Source organism: Theobroma cacao, chromosome 9 (assembly GCF_053813885.1).
Source record: "Theobroma cacao isolate CCN51 chromosome 9, ASM5381388v1, whole genome shotgun sequence".
Taxonomy (NCBI): Eukaryota; Viridiplantae; Streptophyta; class Magnoliopsida; order Malvales; family Malvaceae; genus Theobroma; species Theobroma cacao.
In genome coordinates, this window is record NC_142647.1 from 11,209,199 (window position 1) to 11,235,143 (window position 25,945).

Consider the following 25,945-nt stretch of genomic DNA (forward strand, 5'->3'; position numbering starts at 1 on the left):
CCCGGATCCCACTAGTAGGATGGACAGATTCAGAAAGTACACTTAATTAAAGGTTTTCGTTTGACATTACCTCAATTTTATGACATGCGTTTCACAATTACATCACGTGCATGTCACACCTATAAAACCAAATAAAATATTTTAATTTGTTAATAGAATAAAAGATAAAATAAATAATAATTAAGAAAATATAAGAATAAAATCAATGGGTTAGGATAACATATGATTAAATGGTACCGTTCGTGGAACGAGTATCAATGGGGTGCAAATCCTTCCCTGTACGTAACTATACTCTCGAACCTAACTCTAAACAAAAGACGTAGACTAGCTTATTGTTCTTTAGACAGGCTTAAAGTAGATTTAGAACTCTGTCGAATAGAACAAATTTAATAGGTGGCCAATTGCACCTAAGTTAAAAAAAGATTGGTGGCGACTCATTAAGTTATCCACATCTAGCGGTCGGGTTCTTGAACTTGCACGTTACGACAGTCACATCACTTATCACATGTATTACATCGTCATCGTTTGTATCATGTTTCACTATGTCACTACGTCATCACTAGTTGATTTCAAAACTTAGTTTGCCTTAGTTTCCAAACTCAAGTTGGCATTTACCATACCATATTGAGTGCCAAATATATAGTTAGAATTTTTTTTTTTTTTATAATTGGGAGAGGGAGAATTCGAACTCTGCTTTTTAGGCAAGGGGATCATGTATCAACTAATGAGCCAAATGTTCGGGTGCAAATGTATAATTAGAGTTATATTACAATATTATTAGTTAGTTAGATTTCCCTGTAACATATAGCAATTAAGAATCGAGCTTTGACACAATTAACAAACTAGACTTCAAGCTTATTTAATGAATTAAGCCTTAGATCCGAGTTAAAAATAATCCTAGATGAGGGTAGGTTTAAAAAGCTAGAAAAATTTAATATCAACATAGGAACTTAATATGCAATTATGATTTATGTAATCAATATATAATTTTTTAGGATTCTAACTCTTAAATATCGTTGTTTTGATACCAATTCTTAAATATGAAATACAAGATTTACCGTAGTAGAAACTTATAACACACAAACGTGTACTTAATTTTTTTATTCTATGATATGACAGCGGAAACAACACTAGCTAGGTTAATTGCTACAATTTAGTGAATTGGGATCTTCCTCCTCGTCAATTTATAACGCTCCAATGGATGAGTTTTTTAATATTTTCAATTTAGTGCCTTACCTTCGTCTAGTGAATTCTTAGAGCTACCTATCATAAGATTTAGATTTTTTTTTAATCTTACACTATTAAGTCCACATATAATATTTTATTAAATCATTTTATAGACTATAATATTATTTTATCATCACAACTAATTTAACTTAGTCTGATTTTGATGAAAGACAAAATAAATGAATAATGTAAATCTACACCTTCAGAAAAATCTAAAAGATGGTTGTTGTCTAAAGCAGAACAATGACAATAAGGGAATTTGGACGTAAAAATCAAGAGTATTGAAGGAGCTCCTATGATGATGGAGAGTCCCCCGAACGTATATGAAGAGGTTGGTCGCGCCTTGATCACAAGTAGTAGTTTGGCTTCCCAGGTAATTTTTTTTTTTTTTTTATAGTTATTTCCATTTTATCTGTCTTCGTTACCATGTAAAACTGCCCTTGAATGGAACATTGATGCCAGGCTCTTGCAATGTAACTTTGTGTTGCTATAATTACAAACCAGATAACCAACACCAACATCGAAAGTCGTTTTCCACCTAATTTTTCTCGAGAATCTTAGTCCTTGCAAAATTCACTAATCTTTTTTTTAATTGTGTCAAAGCTCATTCTTTGTAACTTAATTTTCTGCAAATCCTTTTTAGTAAAATTCAATACAGTCAATCCATTAGATATTGACGAATGCTACCAACGTTCACAGAAATGAAACAGGTAAACTCAGAAGTAATTATTTTAGTCTTAGCATATCATATATTACTACAGATAATATAATACAGATCAAGTTACTGACAATAAACAGGCACAATATGTACAGATCAAGTTACTGCATCTTCTTGATGAACACTTCCCTCATTGTGGTTAAAAACTTCAGAAGAATCCCCTGAATTTTGAATTTCATTAGGAGAATGTGCACTATCGTCCACCATAGTTATTGAATGAGCTACCAGCTCAATTTCAATATTTGGAGCTCGAGAAGAAAGATATCTTCGGCCATAATTTTTTGCCATTGAAACAAGTTTTTCCGAAATGTAGCCTTCTGAAAAAGCCAGGGCTAACAATGTGGCAATCCCTGTGATGATGAAGAGACCACCAAAGCTACGTACACAAAGACTAGGACTACTTGCAGAGATTGGAGCAACCGGATATAAAGATGTAATCTGATGTTTAAAATGCTTTTTCTCAATGTTATCCATTATTGTATCCTCTCTGACTTTCAAGATTGCCCTTGAAATATAAGAGACGAGAGCGGAGCCTCTCGGGAATGCCTGGAAGAGTTAATGCTCAATGTAATTAATTATCTTTTTCAAGAATGGTGGTAGAAAAGTAAATTAACTTATTTTATAGTGTAGAAAAGAGAGAAACTTACAAATCCAAACCCATCAGTCCTATACATCGGGCAAGTCATCATATATTCTGAACCATGTTTAGCAAGGAAGAGCCTGATATAAGGAATCTCATCGAAGATCGCAGCAACACCGTTATGTTCACTTCCTTTAGACAAGGCCTTGTGATAATCAGCAACAGTGTCATATGGCTTGAGTTTGGACTCATCGAACTTCAACCGATTCTTTAAGAAGTCTAACACAAAGGAACTGTTTTGGTATCCAACATTGTCACCTTTTTCTTTGAGCTTTTGGACGCTAACGGACGTGGGTGCAACCGATCTACTGTCAATATTGAAGACAAGCTTGCTGTGTAACTTTGCATCAAGATAAATGCCAAAAACAACCACATGACCAGCACAAATCTGGAGTAGCCATTGAGCAGCAGCTCCTCTGTTAAAAGAAGAGAACATAAAACAGTGAAATGCACAGTGCTTAGAAAAGAAAACATAAAATTGGTTCCTTAATTTGTTGGTTTTGAAATATGTATCAAGTATCATCAGAATGGATAATTTTCAAGAGAAAATAGTTGGAATAATCTATAAGTAATTGTTGAAAAATGTAACGTTGTTCTTGAAACGAGATATAACAATCAGGCAACATAATTGTAAGTTTGACATGATAGAAAATAGCAATTGATAACCTGGTACCTAACAATAAATTAAGGTCACAACCAACTGTAGAGGAATGCATGACCATCTGACATTTAGAATTTAAAGAAGATTTTCATTCAAAAGTAAAAAGATTTACGTTGAGGAAAGACTAGAGATGAGAATGGAAACCACAAGATCATGCCAAGCTGTCGTCTAGGTGGCCTTCCAAATCCTGTGTTTGCTGTGTGATGGCGCTCCATAATCCGAATGACAAGACCAAAGAAGATGCATGACAAAATAATTGCCAACCAAAGATCCCAGCTTACAGGGTATGAGAAACTCCACAGAGTTTTTGACTTTTCATGTTTGATGGGTACGACCATTACTATTCCGGACTCGGAGTAAGGCAATGTGAAGTCGACATATGATGTACGGTCGGCAATAATTGTTGTGTCTCCCACCACTGCATCAACAATCTAAATCCTCTCATGATAAAATAAGTCATAAACAAAGGCAAAATTTAACACTATTGTTTGGCAGGAGGGATGAGGGAAAGAGGATAGAAAGAAAGAAAAGGAGTGAAAGGAAAATAATGTTTCTTTTGTTCCTTCTTTATCTTGGTAAGAAATAAATAAAAAGGTAAAGAAAATGAATGAATTTATACATTTTTAAATCAAATAAAGAAAAAAAAAACTTAGATTTTCTCTTTTTGTTTTCTTTCCTAACCTTTGTCCCATCCTTTATTTTTCTTCGTTTCTTACCAAGCGTAGTGCAAGAAATGTGCATATCTTTGTACCTTGCATCCACGTATTATACAAGTAATAGCTAGAAAAGATAGATAAAGAAAGCTTTGTTCTAACCTTGTGCTCAATCTGGTGGAGAAGGTCATTGTAAGAACCATTGGACTTTCCCTCGTCATTCATGAAGGGAACATAATCATAAGAAACATTGAAATCCAATTTCTTCAATGCAGCCTCGAAAACGTCTATGGAGAAGCCTTTGCAGAGGGTCTCATTTGTACCATGCTTCTCTATTTTCACAAACTCGGTGAAACCCGATTTCACTGGAACACCAATTCTCAACTTGGGTATAGCCGAGCCTGTTGGTATTTTTGTCGAGTCTCCAGGCCATATGATGTTTTTAAGACCTGAGCTAGCTACGCTTTCAGTTGAACGTATTTCTTGTGATATTCCTTCCTTCGGAGTCCAATATCCAACGATTCGTTGTCCTTTTCCAATTACATTGAATATTTCGAATACTGAAGGTTGTAGCTCCCCATCAACCAAGTGAAAGTCTCCACCAAGTCCTTTGAATTTGGTGTTTAAGATTTCATTGAGAAATCTTGGACCAATCTTAGAAATACTTATAATATTTGCAATATCTGTCACACTTCCATTAGTGTATACCTTCAAGAAAGTAGGACCAATCCTCTCTGCTGCAGTGGCTAATGCCCAGACTGTATCATATGCCCAAAAACCAAAGATGTTTAACGCACCTAACGAACTATTAGGCTTCAACAAACGCATGTTTCTTTGCCATCTCATTCTGAAATTCTTGACAACGTTTGTATCAAGCACATGGGCCTTTACTCCCAGCACACCTTCCATTTTTTAATATCTGCAGGATCCAAGTCTTCCACTGAATTGGATATGCCATCAGTTATAAGCCATGAATACCCTTCAGTCATCATTCCAGCCTTATCCGTCAGTCTAAACAGACGAGACCCAAGAGAACTAGTCATGTGCACTAAAAAAACCCTTGTCTGCAGGGTCATCAACTTGTTCAGTTCTCTTGAAATTTCGAAATCTTTAGCAGAAGAAGAAATCTTGCTTTTGTATGCAAACCTAATGTCGTTCTCCTGTAATGAATAAAATAAATAAGGAACTATCACATTGCCGTATTCTGTGTCTTCATGTATCAGAACAACTTGAGGCCATCCAAATTGTTTCAAAATGGCCACAATAGCCTTGATTTGGGAGGCATCATTCTGGGCTGTTCGGATGAAGTAAGTATTTTGGGTTGGAGAAAGTGAAGGGCTTGTTGCTGAAAATGAAACCACGGGAACATGAGCCATTTCACCTAGTTCAATCCCAAACCTAGCCTCCGCTGACCACTGCGGCCCTATAATAGCATGCGCTTCCTCATTCTTCAGCAAATCTACAACTGTTCCATCCACACAAATGGCAAAATCATGAATTACATTATGTGCAGTGATCGTTTATGATCATACTACAACTTTTAAAAGTGTAAGAAAACCTTGAAATTGCTTCAATCTCTTGTGGAATAGGTAAGAAAATCTTAAATATTTATAATAGACAGAGTAAATGACATGTGACATTTGGTGAGACAAGGTGACACTAAATGCATCACCTTATGGCAGCAAGTCTCTATTTTCCAACGGGCTCAAGGAAATCTCCACCCCATTGCATATTTGACTTTCCCCCCATTTTTTACCCACACGATTATTTACTACTCTCTTTCTTTGTTTCTTTTTACAAATTTCCTTTTTTATTTAAATTTAAATTTAATATTCTTCAAATTATTTATTTATTAATAAATATATATTATAAATAATAATCAACATATATTACTATTTTAATGCACAAACCAAACCCTAATTGGTTTTAATAATTTTTTCGTAGAAATTAATTCAAATATCAATTATTTGTAAATTATAAATACACCCGATTTTTAATTAATATCTTTATTAATTATTTTTTCTTCTTATCATGTCACACTTTACTACCGTTGCTATTTTCAATCTCGTCACTTTACCGAATAGATTTTAAGGTTTCAATTTATTTCATGCTGCTTTCAGCATTCTTTTTTTTTTTTTTATTAGAGTCTCAACGTAAGCATAAAAAATATTCTTAGGAAGCCTCAAGACGAAGTATTTGAAGCATAAAACTTATTTTAGTTGTTTTCATTTTCAAGCATCAACGTTTTTCCCTTGCTTTAAGGCAGAATGCTGATTGATGTAAACTAAGACAAGTTCTTTGTTTAAGTGTTGTAAACACTGTAAAAAAGAAAAAATCCTAATTAATTAAAAGTAAATGAAAAATAAACAAAAAAATAAAAAAACAAAAAAAGAGAAAAGGGGAGAGGGTACTACTGGCAGGGTGTGGACGCACCCTGCCAGGCACTTCCCTCACCTTGCTAGACGCGAAAAATTCGCGTCTGGCAGGGTAGTGGAGGCATTACACTCGGCCAAAAGCCGAGTGTATAAAGCCCCATTGTAGCAACGGATCAAGGGAGAGAACCACAACCTGCAAAAATCTGAACCCAAAAACCCAGCAACATAAAAAAAAAAAAAAAACCAGAAAAAAACCTTAGTCTACCAGCCAAGAACAACCACAATACTTAATCAAGAAAATCAAAATAAAAAAAAAATCACAATGAAATAAGGCAAATAACTGTGTTTTTTTTAGAGAATTTTTAGCTGTTTTTTTTTTAGAGGGATTTTGGGGTTTCTTGTGCCGCCGGTGGGGGGCGTTAGAGTTTAGGTGAGAGAGCTTTTGGGCTGCAAGGAAGTGAGAGTGGGTTTGATTGATCGACGCATAGGGAGAGAGAGGAAGAAATATCGATCGGCGAGTAGGGAGTTTAGAGTGAGAGGATCTAGTCGGCGCCGGTAGAAGAGAGAGAGAGTGAATGAAAAGAGGAGATTCGAAGTTTTGGCGTCGATGGTAGAGAAAGAAGAGAGAGAATTGTCGACGGCTTAGTAAAGAGAAGGAGCTGCCGACGCTAGGGAGAGAGGAGAGAGTTTTGGCACTTGCGGTAGAGAGGGAAGAGAGGGAGTTGGTCGGCGGCTTGGTAGAGAGAAGGGAGAGAGTTTGGGTTTTAGAGAGAGAAGTTGAGGAGAGAAAATGTAAAAATGGTGAAGAAAAAGCCTTTTTATACGTAGGGTTAGGACATCAAAACGACGTAGTTTTGGCACTTGGAGGCTGCTGGGTTGGAGACTGGACAATGGGCTTTGGAGGGATCACGGGTCAGACCGGTTATTTGGGCCAGTTTAGCCCAATCAGGTAAAAATCTCATTCCTTTGCCAAACTGATCTGTGGTGATTTGGGCTACTTGGGCTATTGTGATATTGCTTGCTTAGGATTTAATCTTATCTATTTAGTTTAAGCATTAATGATGTAGGATTAATTTTAAACTATGCTAGGATAATGTTCTAAAATTTTTTAGATAATATTCTTAGGGTCGAAAAATTATTAAAAGATAGAATAATGTAAAAATAAAGATAACAAAATATATGTAAAAATGATAAAAGTAAAAACATTTTAGAGAAAGTTTTGTTATACGAAGAACGTAAGCTTCGGAGAATATTTACTACAAATAAAAATAACTCTTAAAATATATATATATATATATGTATATACATAAAACATAAAAAAATAAAAAATAAAAAAAAAATAAAAAAATACCATGACATTAACTACAAGTATAATATACCGAGGATGGGATAGTTGGTTGGGACACGAGAAATCGCAATCCCGAGCCCACATTCCCTAGGTACAGAATCCGAATCAAGGCTCCACCAGTGCGATGGGAAGGCCTCGATTTCAAGATCCCGAAATTTTTAACAAATAAAGAATTTGATTATACAAAAGTTATTCAATAAAAATAATAAATAAATAACAACAGATAAAAAAAAGGATAAAAATAATTCAAATATATAATAAAATAATAAATTTGTAAAAATACAATATACATGACATTAAATAAATAGAAAAATAAATAATAAATAAATAATAATAAAAAATCGAAAACAACAACTAATTTAAAACTAAGCATTAAATATCAAGTGGTACAAACTATGAATTAATGAATATTATAAAAAAAATTTGAAGACAAAGATAAGAAAGAAAAAAAAGAATTAAATATAGATGTATAAAATAAGATTTTAGGCTTTAGGTTTGGATAAAAGATTGCCTACGAAAAAATATAATAATAATAAAAATATAAAAAAATAATAAATAAAAATATAAAAATATAAAATAAAATATAAAATATAAAATTTTTGTCACTAAAGTAACATGGAATCATAAACAATTTATCTAATTATCAAAGGAAAATACAAGAGTAACTTAGAATAAAAAATGTAAAGTATGAAAAAATAATAATTAGAAATAAAATAGAAAAATATGATAATAAAAAATGAAATAAAATAAAAATAATAAATGAAAAAAATAGATAATTGCATTAGCATAGCATACATATATATTGCATCATACATACCATTGCATATAAATATTTCTGTTTTCGAGTTTAAGCCCCGATGATGGGATCTACCGAGAATCTTGCGAAGGTGGGTATTTCTCGAAAAGTTTTCTAAGTGAAAAGATATCCTCGGGTCCCACCAGTATGATGGGAGGGCTCGAGAAATATCTTTAATAAAAGGCTTTTGCCCGAATTAGGTTCATTATGCACGAAAATGTTATTTTTAAAGAAAAACATACGGTGACCCCGATGATGAGAATTATTCGTTAAATCTGCGAAGGCGACTTTATCGGATAATTCCCTAGGTGAGAGAATTCCCCGAGTCCCACCAGTATGATGGGCGGATTCGAGAAAATATCCTCGCTAAAAGGTTATTCGTCCGACATTTTTATCTCACACCATGCATTTCATCTTGCCTCACATTTGCATTCCATTTTAGGTTGAATAGGAGATAAAATAAGTGAATAATAGCTAAGGAAATAAAATTAACTTAAAAAATAAAGCCTAATAGGATAATCTAAAAATGGTACCGTTCATGGAACGGGCGTTTCGAGGGTGCTAATCCTTCCTCGGGCGTAACAATACTCCCGAACCTAGATCTCGAAAAATGTAAACCAGTTTAAGATTCTTTCGGGGGGCTTAAATCTAATTAAGACTCTGTCAATTAGAATCGAGTCAATAGGTGGCCAATCACACCTAGGAAAAAAGATTGGTTGTGACTCCTAGTTTTTTTTAGAGTTTTCACATCGCGTCTGGCGATCAATTTCTCAGACTGCACGTTACGACAGCTGGCGACTCCGCTGGGGACTGCTGAGAGTCGAACCATTAAATAATAATAGGTTATCCAAGGCTTTAAATAATTCGATGTTTCCTTAGTGTTGATGATTTGTTCTGCATATTTTGTTTAGTGCATTTGTTTATTTCGCATTTGTTACTTTATTGATTTTAATAATTGTGGGGATTTAGGATAGAGAGATATGAGAATGTTACTCCGAACTCGATGTTTTCCTTCACACACACAACACATTTTGCATTCATGCATAAACCCTCCACCCGGGTTATGTCCTTTTTAAGAGGAAGTTTAGTAGCTACGCTCTCGTGAGGTGATAACCTCCGCACGGGCTAGTGAAGACTCCCACTCAAATCGAACCTAGTCCGTTTGAAGCCTATAATGGATGAGGACCGGGGTGCCTTACTAGTCCGCGTGGACGATAGTGAGGAATGATTTGGGAACTTTAGCTCTGTTTATAAACCCTGCTCAGCATATAGAATACCAAGAGCAGCTTAACCCTAGGTAGGGCCATACCCGTGAGAGTATACCCTATAAATGGGTACACACGAAGGAATTTCTTTCACTCCCTCTATTTTAAATTTGTCACGAGATAATAAAATATCGTGGAGTAAATAATGTCTAATGACGTTAGTAATACCCATGATATTGCTTATTATTCTCTCATTATTTTAAACACTCCACTCTTTCTTTTTACCATACTAACTTAAGTTTATTTTGCTTGTCATGTGCATGTTACATGTTCGTTTGCATGCATCGTAATTGCATATAGGAGAAATATTGGCTACACAATATCCAACTTAAGAGATCCCGGTTACATCCATGGCATCGTCATCAGCAGGTCCACTCAACATATACAGAAATGACTATGAGATAGAGTTACAGATGGGGCAGATTCAACAAAAAAAAGGAGACTGTTTGACCCAAGGACATATCCCAACTTTACCCAAGATAGTTCATTTGGACCTTCAGTAGAATGTCTTCACAAAGATGATAGGAATTTGGGAACAATGGAGACGTGCTCACCGAGACAATTTTCAAAGCAAGTATGGACGCATTGCATGGCTCCTATATGTACCTGTTGATGACCAGATGCTCTGAGCCATCATCCAGTTTTGAGATCCTTCATACCGTTGCTTTGTCTTTAACAAGGTGGACATGACTCCTACCGTAGAGGAGTACTCCTCTTTACTCCGGATAGATCACATGCAACCTGACAAGATCTATTGGAGGGCCCAGAAGACAGGGCACCGGTGGAAGTTGGCTAAGTTGCTAGGAATGACTACGGTAGAAGTGGATTAGCACCTGAAGAAGAAAGGAGATACAGAATGCCTTCCGTGGAGTTTTTTGAACGGATATATTAAAAAAAACATGGAGGATGAACAAGGCCTCTTAGCTTTCACGATGGCAATCTATGGCTTAGTGATCTTCTCGAAGGTTCTAGGTCATGTGGAGGTATCAATCATAGACTTCTTTGATCAGGTGACAAGAAGCATCAACCCGACCCCATCTATCTTAGCTGAAACCTTCAGATCCTTGAATTTCTATCGACGTAAAGGCAAGGGACGATTCATTGGATGTGCCCAACTCTTAACCATATGGGTCAAAAGCCATTTCGAATGCAAAGAGAGCAAATTTTGGAAGCTTTATCTGTATGTAAGTTGCCCTATCTTTGAGTTCTGCGAAAGTGTATGGCCCGACTGTAAGAGGAAAGAAGAGTGGGTCGCGAATCTCCGAAGGTTAATGAGAGTTGAAGTAACTTGGGGAGCTCCATGGATGCCGCGAATGCAAATGATGTATAAATGCGGAGACAAGCCGTGGGTGCCGCTGATGGGACCATGCGGAGCCATTAGCTATGCACCGATAATGGTACAGAGACAGTTCAGATCTGAGCAATTCGTGCCCATGACTCACCAGCTTAATCAGTTAGAGTTTACGTATGGAGAGCCGAAAACGCTAAAGAAAATTGAGAAAATTGTACAAGATTGGAAGAAAACTTGCCGAGTGGATCAGGGAAGGGTTACCGATGAAGTCACCACAGGATATCATACTTGGCACGACCAAAGGGTGAAAGATGTCGTATGGCCCCCGAAAAATCCATCAAAACATCCCATAAACTCAAAACCTTAAGATGTCCTGCTAGAGAGCTAGTTGACAAGAAAGAGACTTGAAAAGGAGATGATGAATATGAAGCGGAGACATGAGGATGAGCAAGAAGAAGTAAAGAAAGAGACGGTAAAAAAGGTACTGATGGCTTTGGAAGAGCGGGATGAGTGGCAAAGCAAGTTTGAGGAAGTGAACGTGGCAAATTCTTCTCTGATAGCCAGAATGCAAGAACTCTAAATTGCCAACAATGCTTTGCAGCACGAGGTACGAAGACAAGAACAAACCATCCAAGAGTTGAGAAATGACTGCAGCTTGTTGGAAATTGCCATGGAGGGATACAAGGCACAGTATGAAGCAGTAAGGCAAGAGTATTTCCAAATGAGGGAAAGAAATGATTTGTGCACACAAAGCCTTCAAAGGAAAGAAGCTAAAATGCGATGGATACTGAGACAGTTGAGAGAAGTGGCATTTAGAGCACGAGTGATGGCAGACAAGATCGAAGAACTCAGACGAGAAATTCTTCCGAGGGATGAATTGAGTGAGCGGTTGATCGATCACCTCATGATGGTTAGGGACCAATATGACAAAGTTGGTTTTTCCTTTTGATAGTTATGTAATGGTTTTAGACAATGATGTAATCGGATATTTAAGTTTTATGGATGCGAATTTTCTTATGCTAAATGTTGGATGGCCAATATTTTTCCTATTTTTTTCTTTTCAATACATTTCATTTGCATCATAATTGCATGATTTAAATGAAAATAATAACAAATAATAATGTATTCGTCAACATAAAATTCTAACTTATCCCTTAGACTAAAAGAACAAAATTCCAGAGAAACAAACTCTCCACAGATACAATACAAGAGCCCGTTCTAAGATCATGGGGGACGAGCATTCGGAGAGGATGGACAAGATCGAGAAGAAGCAAGAAGCAATCATGGGTTAGTTGTCAAAAATTTTGGAGTTGATATCGACAGATAAAGGGAAGAGAGCGGTAAGGAGTTCTGGTGCATCAGAAGATGTTCAACAGACAAAAGCCAATACAGCCTGTGTATCCACCAGGATTTACACCACCACATGCAAGGAATGCGTCTATCCCCATGCCATCGATGGGCCAATATCCATTTTTTGGGATGCCAATGCCTACAGGGCCACCACCGACTTATGCCCAATAGAGGCCAATTGGAGGGGCAAGTCCTTCAGATCCCATCTCTGTACCTATTCTGGATGATCCAAAGGAACAAGATAAGCTCAAATGTGGATTCGTTGAATCGAAAGACAATCCCGATACCCACCAAAAATTTGACCTTTTTGATGAGAGACTATGCATGATAAAAGGAATGGGAATGTATTGTTCTATAGATGCAATTGAACTTTGTCTTGTTCCAGATGTGGTTATTCTCTCAAAATTCAAAGTTCTAGACTTTGAAAAGTATGATGGAACCAAGTGCTCGGTCACACACATCACCATGTATTGCAGAAGGAATGCTGCATATGCCTATGATGACAAGCTCTTGATACATTGCTTCCAAGATAGCCTCACTGGTGCTGCAGCAAAGTGGTACGTCCAACTAGACCGCAATCAAATCCACATGTGGAAAGACCTTGCTCGGGCATTTGTAGCTCAGTATAAGCATGTTACAGATATGGTTTCGGATCGCCTTTCTTTACAAAACATGGAGAAGAAACCCACTGAAAACTTCAAAGAATATGCTCAAAAATGGAGGAATGTGGCCTCTCAAGTTCAGCCACCATTGACTGAGAAAGAGACCACTATAATGTTCGTTAACACCCTAAGGGCCCCTCACTATAAACGATTGGTTGGTAGTGCCACAAAGAACTTTGCTAATATGGTGATTTCAGGAGAGATGATAGAGACTGCCATTAAGCAAGGGAAGATAGAAGGAGGTGATACGACAAACACGAAGAAAGGGAAAACTTTTAAGAAGAAAGAAGGAGAAGCCCAAGCCATCACTTCAGGACAACACCAAGAAGAAATATACAACCCCGTACCAACCATATCCACCATACCCCTATTACCCAGCCGTGATCAACACTTCACAAAGCCCATACCTATACCCACCCATGCCAAATGCCTTTCCTAACCTGTACCCATATACTCCCATCCAACGGACACCTTACCCCACAAATATCCACCCACCTACTTCCACACCCGTTACAGCTTCAACCACACAACAAACAACACCTTCAAACAACCATACTGTCGATGAATCAAAAGGATGGTGAAATAAGCAAGAAAAAGTGTAGTTTGATCCAATTCCAATCCCATATGCTAAACTCTTCACTCAGTTAGTTGCAAACTATCTGGTGGCACCTTTATACATAGAGCCATTAAAACTTCCATTTTCGAGATGGTATGACGTTTTCGCCCATTGTGATTATCATTATGGAATCGAAGGTCACTCGATCGAGAATTGTATAGCATTCAAACATAAGGTGCAACGGTTGAACAAGGCAGGAATCCTGAATTTCGAAAAAAAGTCAGAATAAAATGTTAACAACAACCCACTGCCAAATCATGCTAGGGTAGGGGTAAATGCAATCGAAAGGGAGGTACATGTTAAAAGGAACATTCAGGAAGTGGAAACCCCCATGGAAAAAGTATTTGAAGCCTTAATAAAGGTTGATATGCTCGAGGTTTGGCCGAAATGTCCTGATGTGAATGACTCGGGAGATATCCAAAGACTATACTACTTATATCACAAAGGATGTGTGGGGCATTTAATTCGAGATTGTAGTTCTTTCCAAAAGAAAGTGCAAAGGATGATGGACGAATCAAGGATTGAATTCTACATGGAAGCCTCAAGGCCAGCAATAAACATGATGGCCAAAGATTCCACTCACCTAACAAAGATAAAACCTTTAACCATTTTCTATGAACCAAAAGGAGAGCTTGTGGAAGACAAAATCCATGCCAAAATGACCATCGAAGTTCCTAAACCTTTCCCCTACAAAGATGATAAAGCTGTCCCGTGGAACTACAATTGCAATGTACAAGTTTCAAATACGGGGAAATTGATGGCCGAATCTCAAGATAATGCTGCAAATATAACTGGTGTTGGGGGGATTACCCGCAGCGAATGCTGCTATACACCAGAGGCATTGGACTCAGGAAGGAGAAGGGAAAATAAGAAGAGCAAAATCTAAGGGAAGAAAAAATGCAATCTCAGGAATCGATCGATAGCTCAAAGGGACCGGTGACTAAAAAAGAAGCTGCAAAATTTCTCAAGTTCATTAAACACAGTGAGTACAATGTGGTCGAGCAATTGAACAGGTTGCCTGCTCATATTTCACTATTATCATTGCTCCTCAACTCAGAACCACATAGGAATTCTTTGATGAAGATTCTAAACCAAACATATGTGGATCACGACATTTCAGTTGAAAATTTGGACTACATCATTGGGAACATTTCAGTGGATAACATAATATCCTTTAGCGATGAAGAAATCCCTTTTGGAGGTAGGGGAAACTACAAAGCCTTGCATATCACTACCAAGTGTAAAAGCTATACCGTCGCAAAAGTGCTGCTTAATAATGGACCATGCTTGAATGTGATGCCCATGAGGACCTTGGCCCATTTACCCATCGACATGTCTTACATGAGAAAAAGCCAGATGATTGTAAGAGCCTTTGATGGGACGAGGAGAGAAGTAGTAGGGGACATTGAGATACCGATAGAAATCGACCTGTGTACCTTTACCACTGAGTTCCAAGTTATGGATATCGCTCATTCATACAATTATTTGTTAAGAAGACCTTGGATCCACTTGGTTGGGGCCAAACCTTTATCACTTCACCAAAAGGTCAAGTTTATCGTGGATGGGAAGATTATATGTGTCAACGGGGAAGATGACTTACTCATAAGCGAGCCAGTGGATACTCCTTACGTGGAAGTGGTGGAAGAAGTGCCTGAATGTTTCTTTCGATCCTTCGAGTTTGTTAATACCACATATGTTGGAGAAGGAACCACACCACCTATTCCGAGGCTTTCCAAAACCACCGAGATGGCTGTCAATCAGATAGTAGGAAAAGGATACCGAGCAGGGGCAGGACTAGGAAGAGAATTATAAGGCATTAGAAGGCCCATACGTGCTACCAAAAATGAAGAAAGGTTTGGCTTGTGGTATAAGCCGACTAAGAAGGAAAGAGAAGAAATGATAGTCGAAAGAAGAAAGGAAAGGTTGGCTCGGTTTAAAGGGCACATGTTGGAAAATCATAGAATGATATATCCTCATCTCTACGAGACATTTCGGTCCGGAGGCTGCATCTTCCCTGAATCACTCACCATTGGGAGCTGAGAATCAGTGTCAGCATTAGGGGAAACCTTTTCTGATTTATCAATATGTGTAACGGAGGAAGATGAAGAGCAGCTAGGAAATGCGGAGGGGATCCTTACTACATACCTCGGACCACTTGAATTGAAGTTGAACAGCTAGACCACCATGAGTTTACCAGTCACTTGTGATTCAATTTCAAAGTAATGCAAACTAAACATCCGTGCTTATGCCCAGAGCATTGAAAATTTTATGTATCGGGCTTTTTATCACTTATCATTCTAATAAATTTACATGCATAGTGCATTTCTCATATCTCCCCTCATGATTCACCATTTCCATTCTTGTCATCTCATCCCTTTATTTTAACCGTTCATCTATACAATAGCTCTACATCTTTCAATTCCCTTTACCTTCCAAGATTCCAAATAATGAATGCAAAGATGATAATGACAGTGGTTTTGAGGTTAATTTTGAAAAAGGTATAAGTGTCAGTGAACTTGACGATACAAAAAACGTGGAGGATTATGATTTAACTCCGGACTTGTTAAGACTGGTAGAACAGGAGATGAGACAAATTGTCCCACATCAAGAGACACTTGAAACGATTAATTTGGGAAATGAAGATAACAAGAAATAAGTTAAAATTGGTACGATGTTGGTGCCGATTGAAAAAGAAAACTAATAAAGCTACTTCATGAATATGTAGATGTGTTTGCATGGTCCTATCAAGATATGTCAAGACTTAATACAGACATTATAGCCCATAAACTGCCTTTGAAACCCGAATGCAAACCAATTAAGTAAAAGTTAAGAAGAATGAAACCTAAAATGCTGTTGAAAATCAAAGAATAGGTGAAAAAGTAATTTGACGCGGGATTCTTGGAAGTAGCGAAGTACCTTGAATGGGTTGCAAATATTGTCCCAGTGCCTAAGAAAGATGGGAAAGTGAGAATGTGTGTGGATTATCGAGACTTGAACAGAGCAAGCCCAAAAGATAATTTTTCTCTACCTCACATTGACACCCTTGTTGACAATACTGCCCGCCATTCCATGTTTTCCTTTATGGATGGCTTTTCAGGGTATAACCAAATTAAGATGGAACCAGAGGATAGAGAGAAAACTACCTTCATAACTATGTGGAGAACCTTTTGTTATAAGGTAATGCCATTTGGTTTGAAGAATGCTGGGGCAACTTATCAACGAGCCATGGTGACTCTTTTTCATGACATGATGCACAGAAAGGTTGAGGTGTATGTGGATGATATGATTATAAAAGCTCGCAAAACAGAGGACCATGCGACCAATCTTGAAAGGTTATTTAAAAGGTTACGAAAGTTTCAACTCAGATTAAATTCGGTAAAGTGCACTTTTGGAGTCACTTCAGGAAAGTTACTTGGTTTCGTCGTCAGTGAAAGAGGAATAGAAGTTGACCCCGATAAGGTTCAAGCAATCCGTGATTTGTCTCCTCTCAAAACGCAGAAAGAAGTTAAAGGATTTTTGGGAAGATTGAATTATATAGCCCGGTTCATATCACAACTCACACTCAAATGTGACCCAAACTTCAAGCTCCTTCGCAAACACAATCTTGGAGCATGGAACGAGGAGTGCCAAGTTACTTTTGACAAGGTTAAAGAATATATGTTGAGTTCGCCAATGTTGGTACCACCTGTGACCGGGAGACCCCTCCTTTTGTACCTGACAGTAAATGAAGGATCCATGGGATGTGTGTTGGGACAACATGATGAAACTGGTAAGAAAGAAAGAGTAGTTTACTACTTGAGTAAAAAGTTCACTGAGTACGAGTCCAAGTATTCCTTGTTGGAAAAAATGTGTTGTACTTTAGCATGGACGACGCATCGACTCAGGCAGTACATGCTATATCATACCACTTGGCTCATTGCGAAGTTGGATCTTATTAAATACATCTTTGAAAAACCATCCTTATCAGGTAGAGTGGCAAGATGGCAAGTGTTGTTGTTTGAATATGATATTGTATATGTGTCTCAAAAAGCTATCAAAGGAAGTGCAATCGCAGATTTTCTGGCGAAAAGGGTGGAGGAAGATTATGAACCCATGGAGTTTGAGTTTTCAGATGAGGACTTGATGTCAATATGCCAAACAAGTGAGGAGGAATCGGAGAAAGAGAATTGAAAGATGTTTTTCGATGGAGCTTCGAATGCCTTGGGGCATGGCATAGGGTTTGTGTTAGTATCACCAGAAGGAGGTCATTATCCCATTATAGCCAAGCTCAATTTCTATTGCACCAATAATGTGGCTGAATATGAAGCTTGTGTCATGGGACTTTAGGCAACAATTGAGAGGAAAATTAGCATTTTGAAAGTATTTGGGGATTTTGCTTTAGTTATTTATCAGTTACGAAGAGAATGAGAGACACGCGACTCGAAGTTAGTCCGGTATCATAAGTTTATTTCAAAGTTAATTGAAAATTTTGATAAGATTTGCTTCACCCATTTGCCCCGAAAGGAGAACCAAATGGCTGATGCATTAGCCACGCTGGCAGCAATGTTCAAAGTTGGTACCGATGTCAAGATTCAACCCATCATGATTAATCTTCGAGAGTGCCCCGCACACTGCTCCGATGTAGAGGAAGAAGTAGACGGGAAGCCATGGTACCATGATATTGTGCATTATCTCAAGTTCCAGCAATATCCGAAGCAAAGCTCAAAAAATGATAAGAAAACCATTAGAAGGCTGGCAATGAATTTCTTCTTGGATGGGGACATCTTATACAAGAGAAGTAGGGATCAAGTGCTTTTGAGATGTGTGGATTCAGTCAAAGCTCGGAGAATAGTTGAGGAAGTCCACGAAGGAATTTGTGGGGCACATGCAAGTGGGCATATGTTAGCAAGACAGGTCGTGAGATCAGAATATTACTGGCTCACGTTGGAAACAGATTGTATAGATTTCGCTCTAAAGTGTCACAAGTGTCAGATATTCGCAAACAGAATCCACACTCCTGTAAATTCACTACATGTATTGACATCACCATGGCCATTCTCAATGTGGGGCATGGATGTGATTGGATTAATAACCCCTAAGGCATCAAATGGGCATCGATTTATCCTGGTGATGATGGACTACTTCACTAAATGGGTAGAAGCAGCATCTTATGCCAATGTGACCCAAAAAGTGGTATGTAAGTTCATCCAAAAAGAAATAATATGCCGCTATGATCTCCCGGAAAGGATCATCACAGATAACGCTAGTAACCTCAATGGTTCAATGATGAAAGAGGTTTGTGCCAAGTTCAAGATCAAACATCACAATTCAGCACCTTATCGCCCAAAGATGAATGGAGCGGTAGAAGCAGCCAACAAGAACATCAAAAGGATAATTGAAAAGATGACAGATGTATGCAAATATTGGCATGAGAAGTTACCCTTTGCTTTGCATGCTTATCGCACAACAGTCCGAACTTCCACGGGGCTACGCCGTTCTCTTTGGTATACGGGATGGAAGCAGTTTTGCCAATTGAAGTAGAAATCCCCTCCCTAAGGGTCCTTAAAGAAGTACAGTTGGAAGAAGCCGAATGGGATAACGCTCGTTATGAGCAATTGAATCTCATAGAAGAAAAAAGGTTGACTGCACTTTGCCATGGACAATTATATCAAAAGAGAATGATGAGGGCGTATGGCAAGAAGGTACATCCTTGTTAGTTCCAAGAGGGAGAGTTAGTATTGAAAAGAATTCTCCCGAACCAGCAAGATCCTCGTGGGAAATGGACGCCGAATTGGGAAGGACCATTTATGGTGAGGAAAGCTTTTTCAGGAAGAGCACTAATTTTGACAGAGATGGACGGAAGGGAGCTTTCTAACCCAGTGAATGCTGATGTTGTCAAGAAATTTTTGCATAAAAAAAAAAGAAAAAATGAATTAAAAAATTAAAAAAAAATTCAAGTTGAAAACCTAAAAATGCGGCTTGAATCTGGGATAAGTGTTTAAGGCGAAAACTCGAAAGGGCGGTCTAGACACAAAGGAGGTCCAAGTACTACAAGGGCTTAACACAGAAGGGGTGAAAATCATGATCCGAGATGTTCAAACAAAAGACAAGGGAGCTGACAATTGTGCCTGTTTCGGGATAAAATTTCGAGGTTACTGTCAATATCTATCGGAACAGTCATTAAGAAATAACTGTATCCCTTTTGTATTAATTGGTTTTCCCTTGTTCCTTGTCATTATGCTTGATTGTAGAAACTTTCATTTTTGCTAATAAAAAATAGCCTTTCTGCTCCCAACATTGTCATAATTTCCATTCTGCCAAGAAAGGAAATATGAGTACATTGCATTGCATTTGTCATAAAATTGAAATGATATTTAATAAAGAGCATGATAAAGTAAAGAAATATTTGTAGTATTTTGAAAGAGGATCATAATTGACGGGGAATGAAATGGAGTCTGGTAATGTAAAAAAAGAAAGAGAAAAGACTAAGAAAAGAGTGAAAGAGATGGAAATAGCAACAGAATGGAGAACAGTAAAAATGTGAAGAATGATTGGACCATGCATATGATAGAGGAAGAAAACAGTTGTGAGCAATGAGTTGGGGAAGACGAGATATCGGAAGCGTGATTGGTTCATCCCCCATTGATCAAAGAGAAGGCTCTAAAACACCCAAAAAAAAAACTGATGAAGATGATTAAGGTATTTAAATTGCCATGTTCAAAGTTTTAAAACAATTGAAAAAGAGGGAAATTCATCTTTAAAGTCGTAGAACCTCATATAAGGAATTGTTTTATTTTTCACCATTTCAAAAAAAAAAATTCGTTTCCTAAATTTTGAAGAGTTCATTTTTAAAAGTTTCGTTGCCTCAATTTTGAGGAGTTCGTTTTTAAAAGTCTTGTTGCCTCAACGTTGAGGAGTTCATTTAAAAAAAAAAAAAAAGTCTCGTTGCCTCAATTTTGAGGAGTTCATTTTAAAAAGTCTCGTTGCCTCAGCTTTGGAGAGTTTTATTTTTTAAAGTTTCATTGCCTCAATTTTGAGGAGTTCATTTTTAAAGTTTCGGTGCCTCAGTTTTGAGGAGTTCATTTTTCAAATTTCATTGCCTCAATTTTGAGGAGTTCATTTTTTAAAGTTTTGGTGCCTCAACTTTGAGGAGTTCATTTTTCCAGTTTCATTGCCTCAATTTTAAAGAGTTCATTTTTTAAAGTTTCGGTGCCTCAGCTTTGAGGAGTTTATTTTTCAAGTTTTGTTGCCTCAATTTTAAAGAGTTTATTTAAAAAAAATTAAAATTCTCATTGCCTCAATTTTGAGGTGTCTACGTCTTTGCACTATTTCGGATTTTCGAAATGCGCAAAGAAAGGCAGCTATAGACACTGTAAAAAAGAAAAAATCCTAATTAATTAAAAGTAAATGAAAAATAAATAAAAAAACAAAAAACGAGAAAATGGGAAGGGCACGACTGGTAGGGTGCGGACACACCCTGCCAAGCACCTCCCTCACCCTGCTAGACGCAAAAAATTCGTGTCTGACAAGGTAGTGGAGGCACTACACTCGACCAAAAGCCGAGTGTATAAAGCCCCACTGTAGCAACGGATCAAGGGAGAGAGCCACAACCTGCAAAAATCTAAACCCAAAAACCCAGCAACATAAAAAAAAAAAACCAAAAAAAAAACCTTAGTCTACCAGCCAAGAACAACCACAAATACTCAATCAAGAAAATCAAAATAAAAAAAAAAAATCACAATGAGATAAGGCAAATAGCTGTGTTTTTTTTAGGGAATTTTTAGCTATTTTTTTTAGAGGGATTTTGGGGTTTCTTGTGCCGCCGTTGGGGGGTGTTAGAGTTTGGGTGAGAGAGCTTTTGGGCTACAAGGAAGTGAGAGTAGATTTGATTGATCGGCGCATAGGGAGAGAGAGGAAGAAATACCGATCGATAGTAGAGAGTTTAGAGTAAGAGGATCTAGTTGACGCCGACAGAAGAGAGAGGAGTGAATGAAAAGGGGAGATTCGAAGCTTTGGCACCGACGGTAGAGAAGGAAGAGAGAGAACTGCCAACGGCTTGGTAGAGAGAAGGGAGAGAGTTTGGGTTTTAGAGAGAGAAGTTGAGGAGAGAAAATGAAAAAAGGGTGAAGAAAAAGCCTTTTTATACGTAGGGTTAGGACATCAAAACGGCTTAGTTTTGGCACTTGGAGGTTGCTGGGCAGGAGACTGGACAGTGAACTTTAGAGGATCACGGGTCAGACCGGCTATTTGGGCCAGTTTAGCCTAGTCAGGTAAAAATCTCATTCCTTTGCCAAACTGATCTGTGGTGATTTGGGCTACCTAGGCTGTTGTGATATTGCTTTCTTAGGATTTAATCTTATCTATTTAGTTTAAGCATTAATGATGTAGGATTAATTTTAAACTATGCTAGGATAATGTTCTAAAATTTTTTAGATAATATTCTTAGGGTCGAAAAATTATTAAAAGATAGAATAATGTAAAAATAAAGATAACAAAATATATGTAAAAATGATAAAAGTAAAAACATTTTAGAGAAAGTTTAGTTATACGAAAAACATAAGCTTAGGAGAATATTTACTACAAATAAAAATAACTCTTAATATATATATATATATATATGTATGTATATACATAAAACATAAAAAAATAATAAATAATAATAAATAAAAAAATAAAAAAATACCATGACATTAACTACAAGTATAATATACCGAGGATGGGATAGTTGGTTGGGACGCTAGAAGTCGCAATCTTGGGCCCACATTCCGTAGGTACGGAATCCGAATCAAGGCTCCACTAATACGATGGGAGAGCCTCGATTTCAAGATCTTGAAATTTTTAATAAATAAAGAGTTTGATTATACAAAAATTATTCAATAAAAATAATAAATAAATAACAATAGATAAAAAAAAGATAAAAATAATAAATAAAAATAATTCAAATATATAATAAAATAATAAATTTGTAAAAATACAATATACATGACATTAAATAAATAGAAAAATGAAAAATAAATAAATAATAATAAAAAATCTAAAACAACAACTAATTTAAAACTAAGCATTAAATATCAAGTGGCACAAACTATGAATTAATAAATATTATAAAAAAATGTGAAGACAAAGATAAGAAAGAAAAAAAAGAATTAAATATAGATGTATAAAATAAGATTTTAGGCTTTAGGTTTGGATAAAAGATTGCTTACGAAAAAATATAAAAATAATAAATATATAAAAATATAAAAAAATAATAAATAAAAATATAAAATTGTTGTCACTAAAGTAACATGGAATCATAAACAATTTATCTAATTATCAAAGGAAAATACAAGAGTAACTTAGAATAAAAAATGTAAAGTATGAAAAAATAATAATTAGAAATAAAATAGAAAAATATGATAATAAAAAATAAAATAAAATAAAAATAATAAAATAATAATAATAAATGAAAAAATAGATAATTGCATTAGCATAGCATACATATATATTGCATCATGCATACCATTGCATATAAATATTTCTGTTTTTGAGTTTAAGCCCCGATGATGGGATCTACCAAGAATCTTGCGAAGGTGGGTATTTCTCGAAAAGTTTCCTAGATAAAAAGATGTCACGGGTCCCACCAGTATGATGGGAGGGCTCGAGAAATATCTTTAATAAAAGGCTTTTGCCCGAATTAGGTTCATTATGCACGAAAACGTTATTTTTAAAGAAAAACGTACGGTGACCCCGATGATGGGAATTATTCGTTAAATCTATGAATGCGAGTTTATCGAATAATTCCCTAGGTGAGAGAATTCCCCGAGTCCCACCAGTATGATGGGCGGATTCGGAAAAATATCCTCGATAAAAGGTTATTCGTCCGACATTTTTATCTCAAGCCATGCATTTCATCTTACCTCATATTTGCATTCCATTTTAGGTTGAATAGGAGATAAAATAAGTGAATAATAGCTAAGGAAATAAAATAAATTTAAAAAATAAAGCCTAATAGGATAATCTAAAAATGGTACTGTTCATGGAACGGGTATTTCAAGGGTGCTAATCCTTCCCTGGACGTAACAGTACTCTCAAACTTAGATCTTGAAAAATGTAGACCAGTTTAAGATTCTTTCGACGGGCTTAAATCTAATTAAGACTCTGTCGATTAGAATCGAGTTAATAGGTGGCTAATCACACCTAGTAAAAAATATTGGTCGCGACTCTTAATTTTTTTTAGAGTTTTCACATCGTGTCTGGCGGTCGGGTTCCCAGACCCACACGTTACGACAAGTGTCACGCCCAATTTTTATGATAAGGGTAGATGGTTGTGATTCATATTTTTCGACAGCATATTTGATGTAGTTTGATAGGATATGAGAGAGGTTGTCAATAATTTTTTAAACAGTATTATATTTTTTAATTGTATAAATTTTTTATGTTCGAATCAAATATTTTGTCTTGAAAAGTTTTTTTGACAAATAAGTAAAAGCAAGAAACTTAAAGTGATATTTCATAAAATTGTTTTTTTAAAAAAAATTGGCACTCTAATTTCTAATCCATATGCTTTGATTATACTTTTATTTGCAGAGACTCAAATCTAGAACGAAGATGGAGCTTCTTACACCTGTTTATCCTCAAAGAAAAAAAAAAACAGAGAAGTTTGACCCAATTAGAAAACCTGCCTGTCTCGTCAACTTAATTCGTACGTCTAAGCTAACTCCTTGTCTGAAATCAGCTTCCAATTATGCATATATTTATTTATATATATTAGTAACAAACATCATGAAGACAACCCAAACCCAACAGTACTGAAGCAAGTGATATTAATTTTATACGAATTATCAAAACAAAAAGGTGATTAATTAACGACATGATACATGTTTATCAAGGTATTTTTTTATTGGAAATTTGGTTATCCACGCTGCATGAGGATACAAAATCACCTTTCTTTGGGGCTCAGCTTCCAATTTGGTTTCATTAGCGATGACTAATTCATAGTTCAATTGATTTGAGTGATTACTGAATATATAATAAGCCGCAAGGTGGTTATCCTATTCCACATGGACAAAGCACACAAAAGACACAATCTATGACACTTCTATAATCTAAGTATATATATATATACACACGAAACACACTTGTGAGAGCTGATTTTATACCCATCCATATTCGATAGGATCTTGTATCGCAGCAATAAAGAAGAGGCAGTCCAAGTTAATTGTGTCATTATGTATTGATTTAATTCAATTTTATTTTGTTTTAATTTATTTACTTATTAATTTTTTTATTTGATGTATATATTAAAACTTATTTGATTACAATTTTAAATTTTTATTTATAATAAAATTAATATGTATGTAATTTTAAACTAATTAATTATAGATGGAGAGATTACTATATATATATATATATATATATATTTCTATCACGATTGTAATATTTTCCTTGGTGTAGCGATAATATGTTCTGTTTTAAGGGGACAGCATATATCCACCTTTAAAACTTATTAAGTAGAGTTAAAGAGCCATTATTACAGTTCCAAAGTAATTGACGTACGATTTAATTTATCAATGCTATAATGATTAAAGTAGTTATAGTTAAATAAAGTTTACCTGAAGAAGCTATCGCAACGGTATCATTTGCATCCCTCGTATGCAGTTCCAGTCTCGTCCGATAACCAGAATGGTCATCATAAAAATCCGAGACTGCCATAGAAATGCATATCTCAGCCATGGCACCCAGGGGCGATTTCAAATCAAGAATCACCCCAACTTGTATCGAGCTGTTTTCTTCAATTCCTCTCGTTTCCGAACTGACTTCGGACTGAACCCAAAGAAAGAAACATAAGAGATACAAGAGACCACCAAAGCAGTTCGCCATGCCTAGCTAGCTAGCTACTTAGTTGGCTTTACAAGTTTCTTTTATATATCTATATCTAGCGCCAAACCAGTTACTAGTATATATAGATTTTAACTCAGCATAAAAGGGAAGAACACATAAAATTAAATCAATGAAAATGACATACTGAGAACAAGAAGGAAACACATGGAAAGACAAAAGTGAAAGTTGAGCCTCGACGGAAACATTTTGGAAGCAATTGTAATTGGCTACAGCTAGCTAGCTAGCTAGCTATGGATGTGGAAAATATTTTATTAAAATAAGAAAAGGATACTTCGCAGAAGAAACAGCGGACAGCGCAGTGAAAAGTCGAGTACCAAATCAAAGCAAAGGAGCAGGTTATGTGCGATGAAGACAGCTACCATCAATAGATATGTTACTCAATTAAAGAAATAAAAACGTTCGGAAATATATACGTACACAAAAACTAAGGAAACGATTTGAATTAAAGATATGGATCAACTTAATACTAAGTCTTTATATT

General features: G+C 36.3%; 1 protein-coding gene across 2 annotated transcripts; it reads right to left on the reverse strand.

Moving 5' to 3' along the window:
- Window positions 1-1,929: 1,929 nt before the first annotated feature.
- LOC108663231 (glutamate receptor 2.2-like) lies at window positions 1,930-25,514 on the reverse strand. 2 transcript variants are annotated; one of them, XM_088809550.1, is made up of 5 exons: window positions 25,176-25,514; window positions 4,062-5,364; window positions 3,359-3,677; window positions 2,593-2,973; window positions 1,930-2,491 (listed from the first exon to the last, which is right to left on the reverse strand). In XM_088809550.1, the coding sequence occupies exons 2-4, from the start codon at window positions 4,806-4,808 to the stop codon at window positions 2,933-2,935; spliced, it is 1,107 nt and encodes a 368-aa protein (XP_088665676.1). In that variant the 5' UTR covers window positions 4,809-5,364; window positions 25,176-25,514; the 3' UTR covers window positions 1,930-2,491; window positions 2,593-2,932. The 2 variants fall into 2 exon arrangements, with proteins under 2 accessions (XP_088665676.1, XP_088665675.1); XM_088809549.1 differs by having other exon boundaries at window positions 2,593-3,001.
- Window positions 25,515-25,945: the final 431 nt, after the last annotated feature.

What these genes read in the sequence shown, in the direction of transcription:
- LOC108663231 (XM_088809549.1), bottom strand. Translation starts at nt 4,808, where the DNA reads ATGGAAGGTGTGCTGGGAGTAAAGGCCCATGTGCTTGATACAAACGTT. An exon ending in TCCACCAGATTGAGCACAAG is followed by an intron (nt 3,678 to 4,061) that starts GTTAGAACAAAG and finishes GAGAGGATTTAG; the next exon opens with ATTGTTGATGCAGTGGTGGG. An exon ending in ATCTCTAGTCTTTCCTCAAC is followed by an intron (nt 3,002 to 3,358) that starts GTAAATCTTTTT and finishes TTCTTTTAACAG; the next exon opens with AGGAGCTGCTGCTCAATGGC.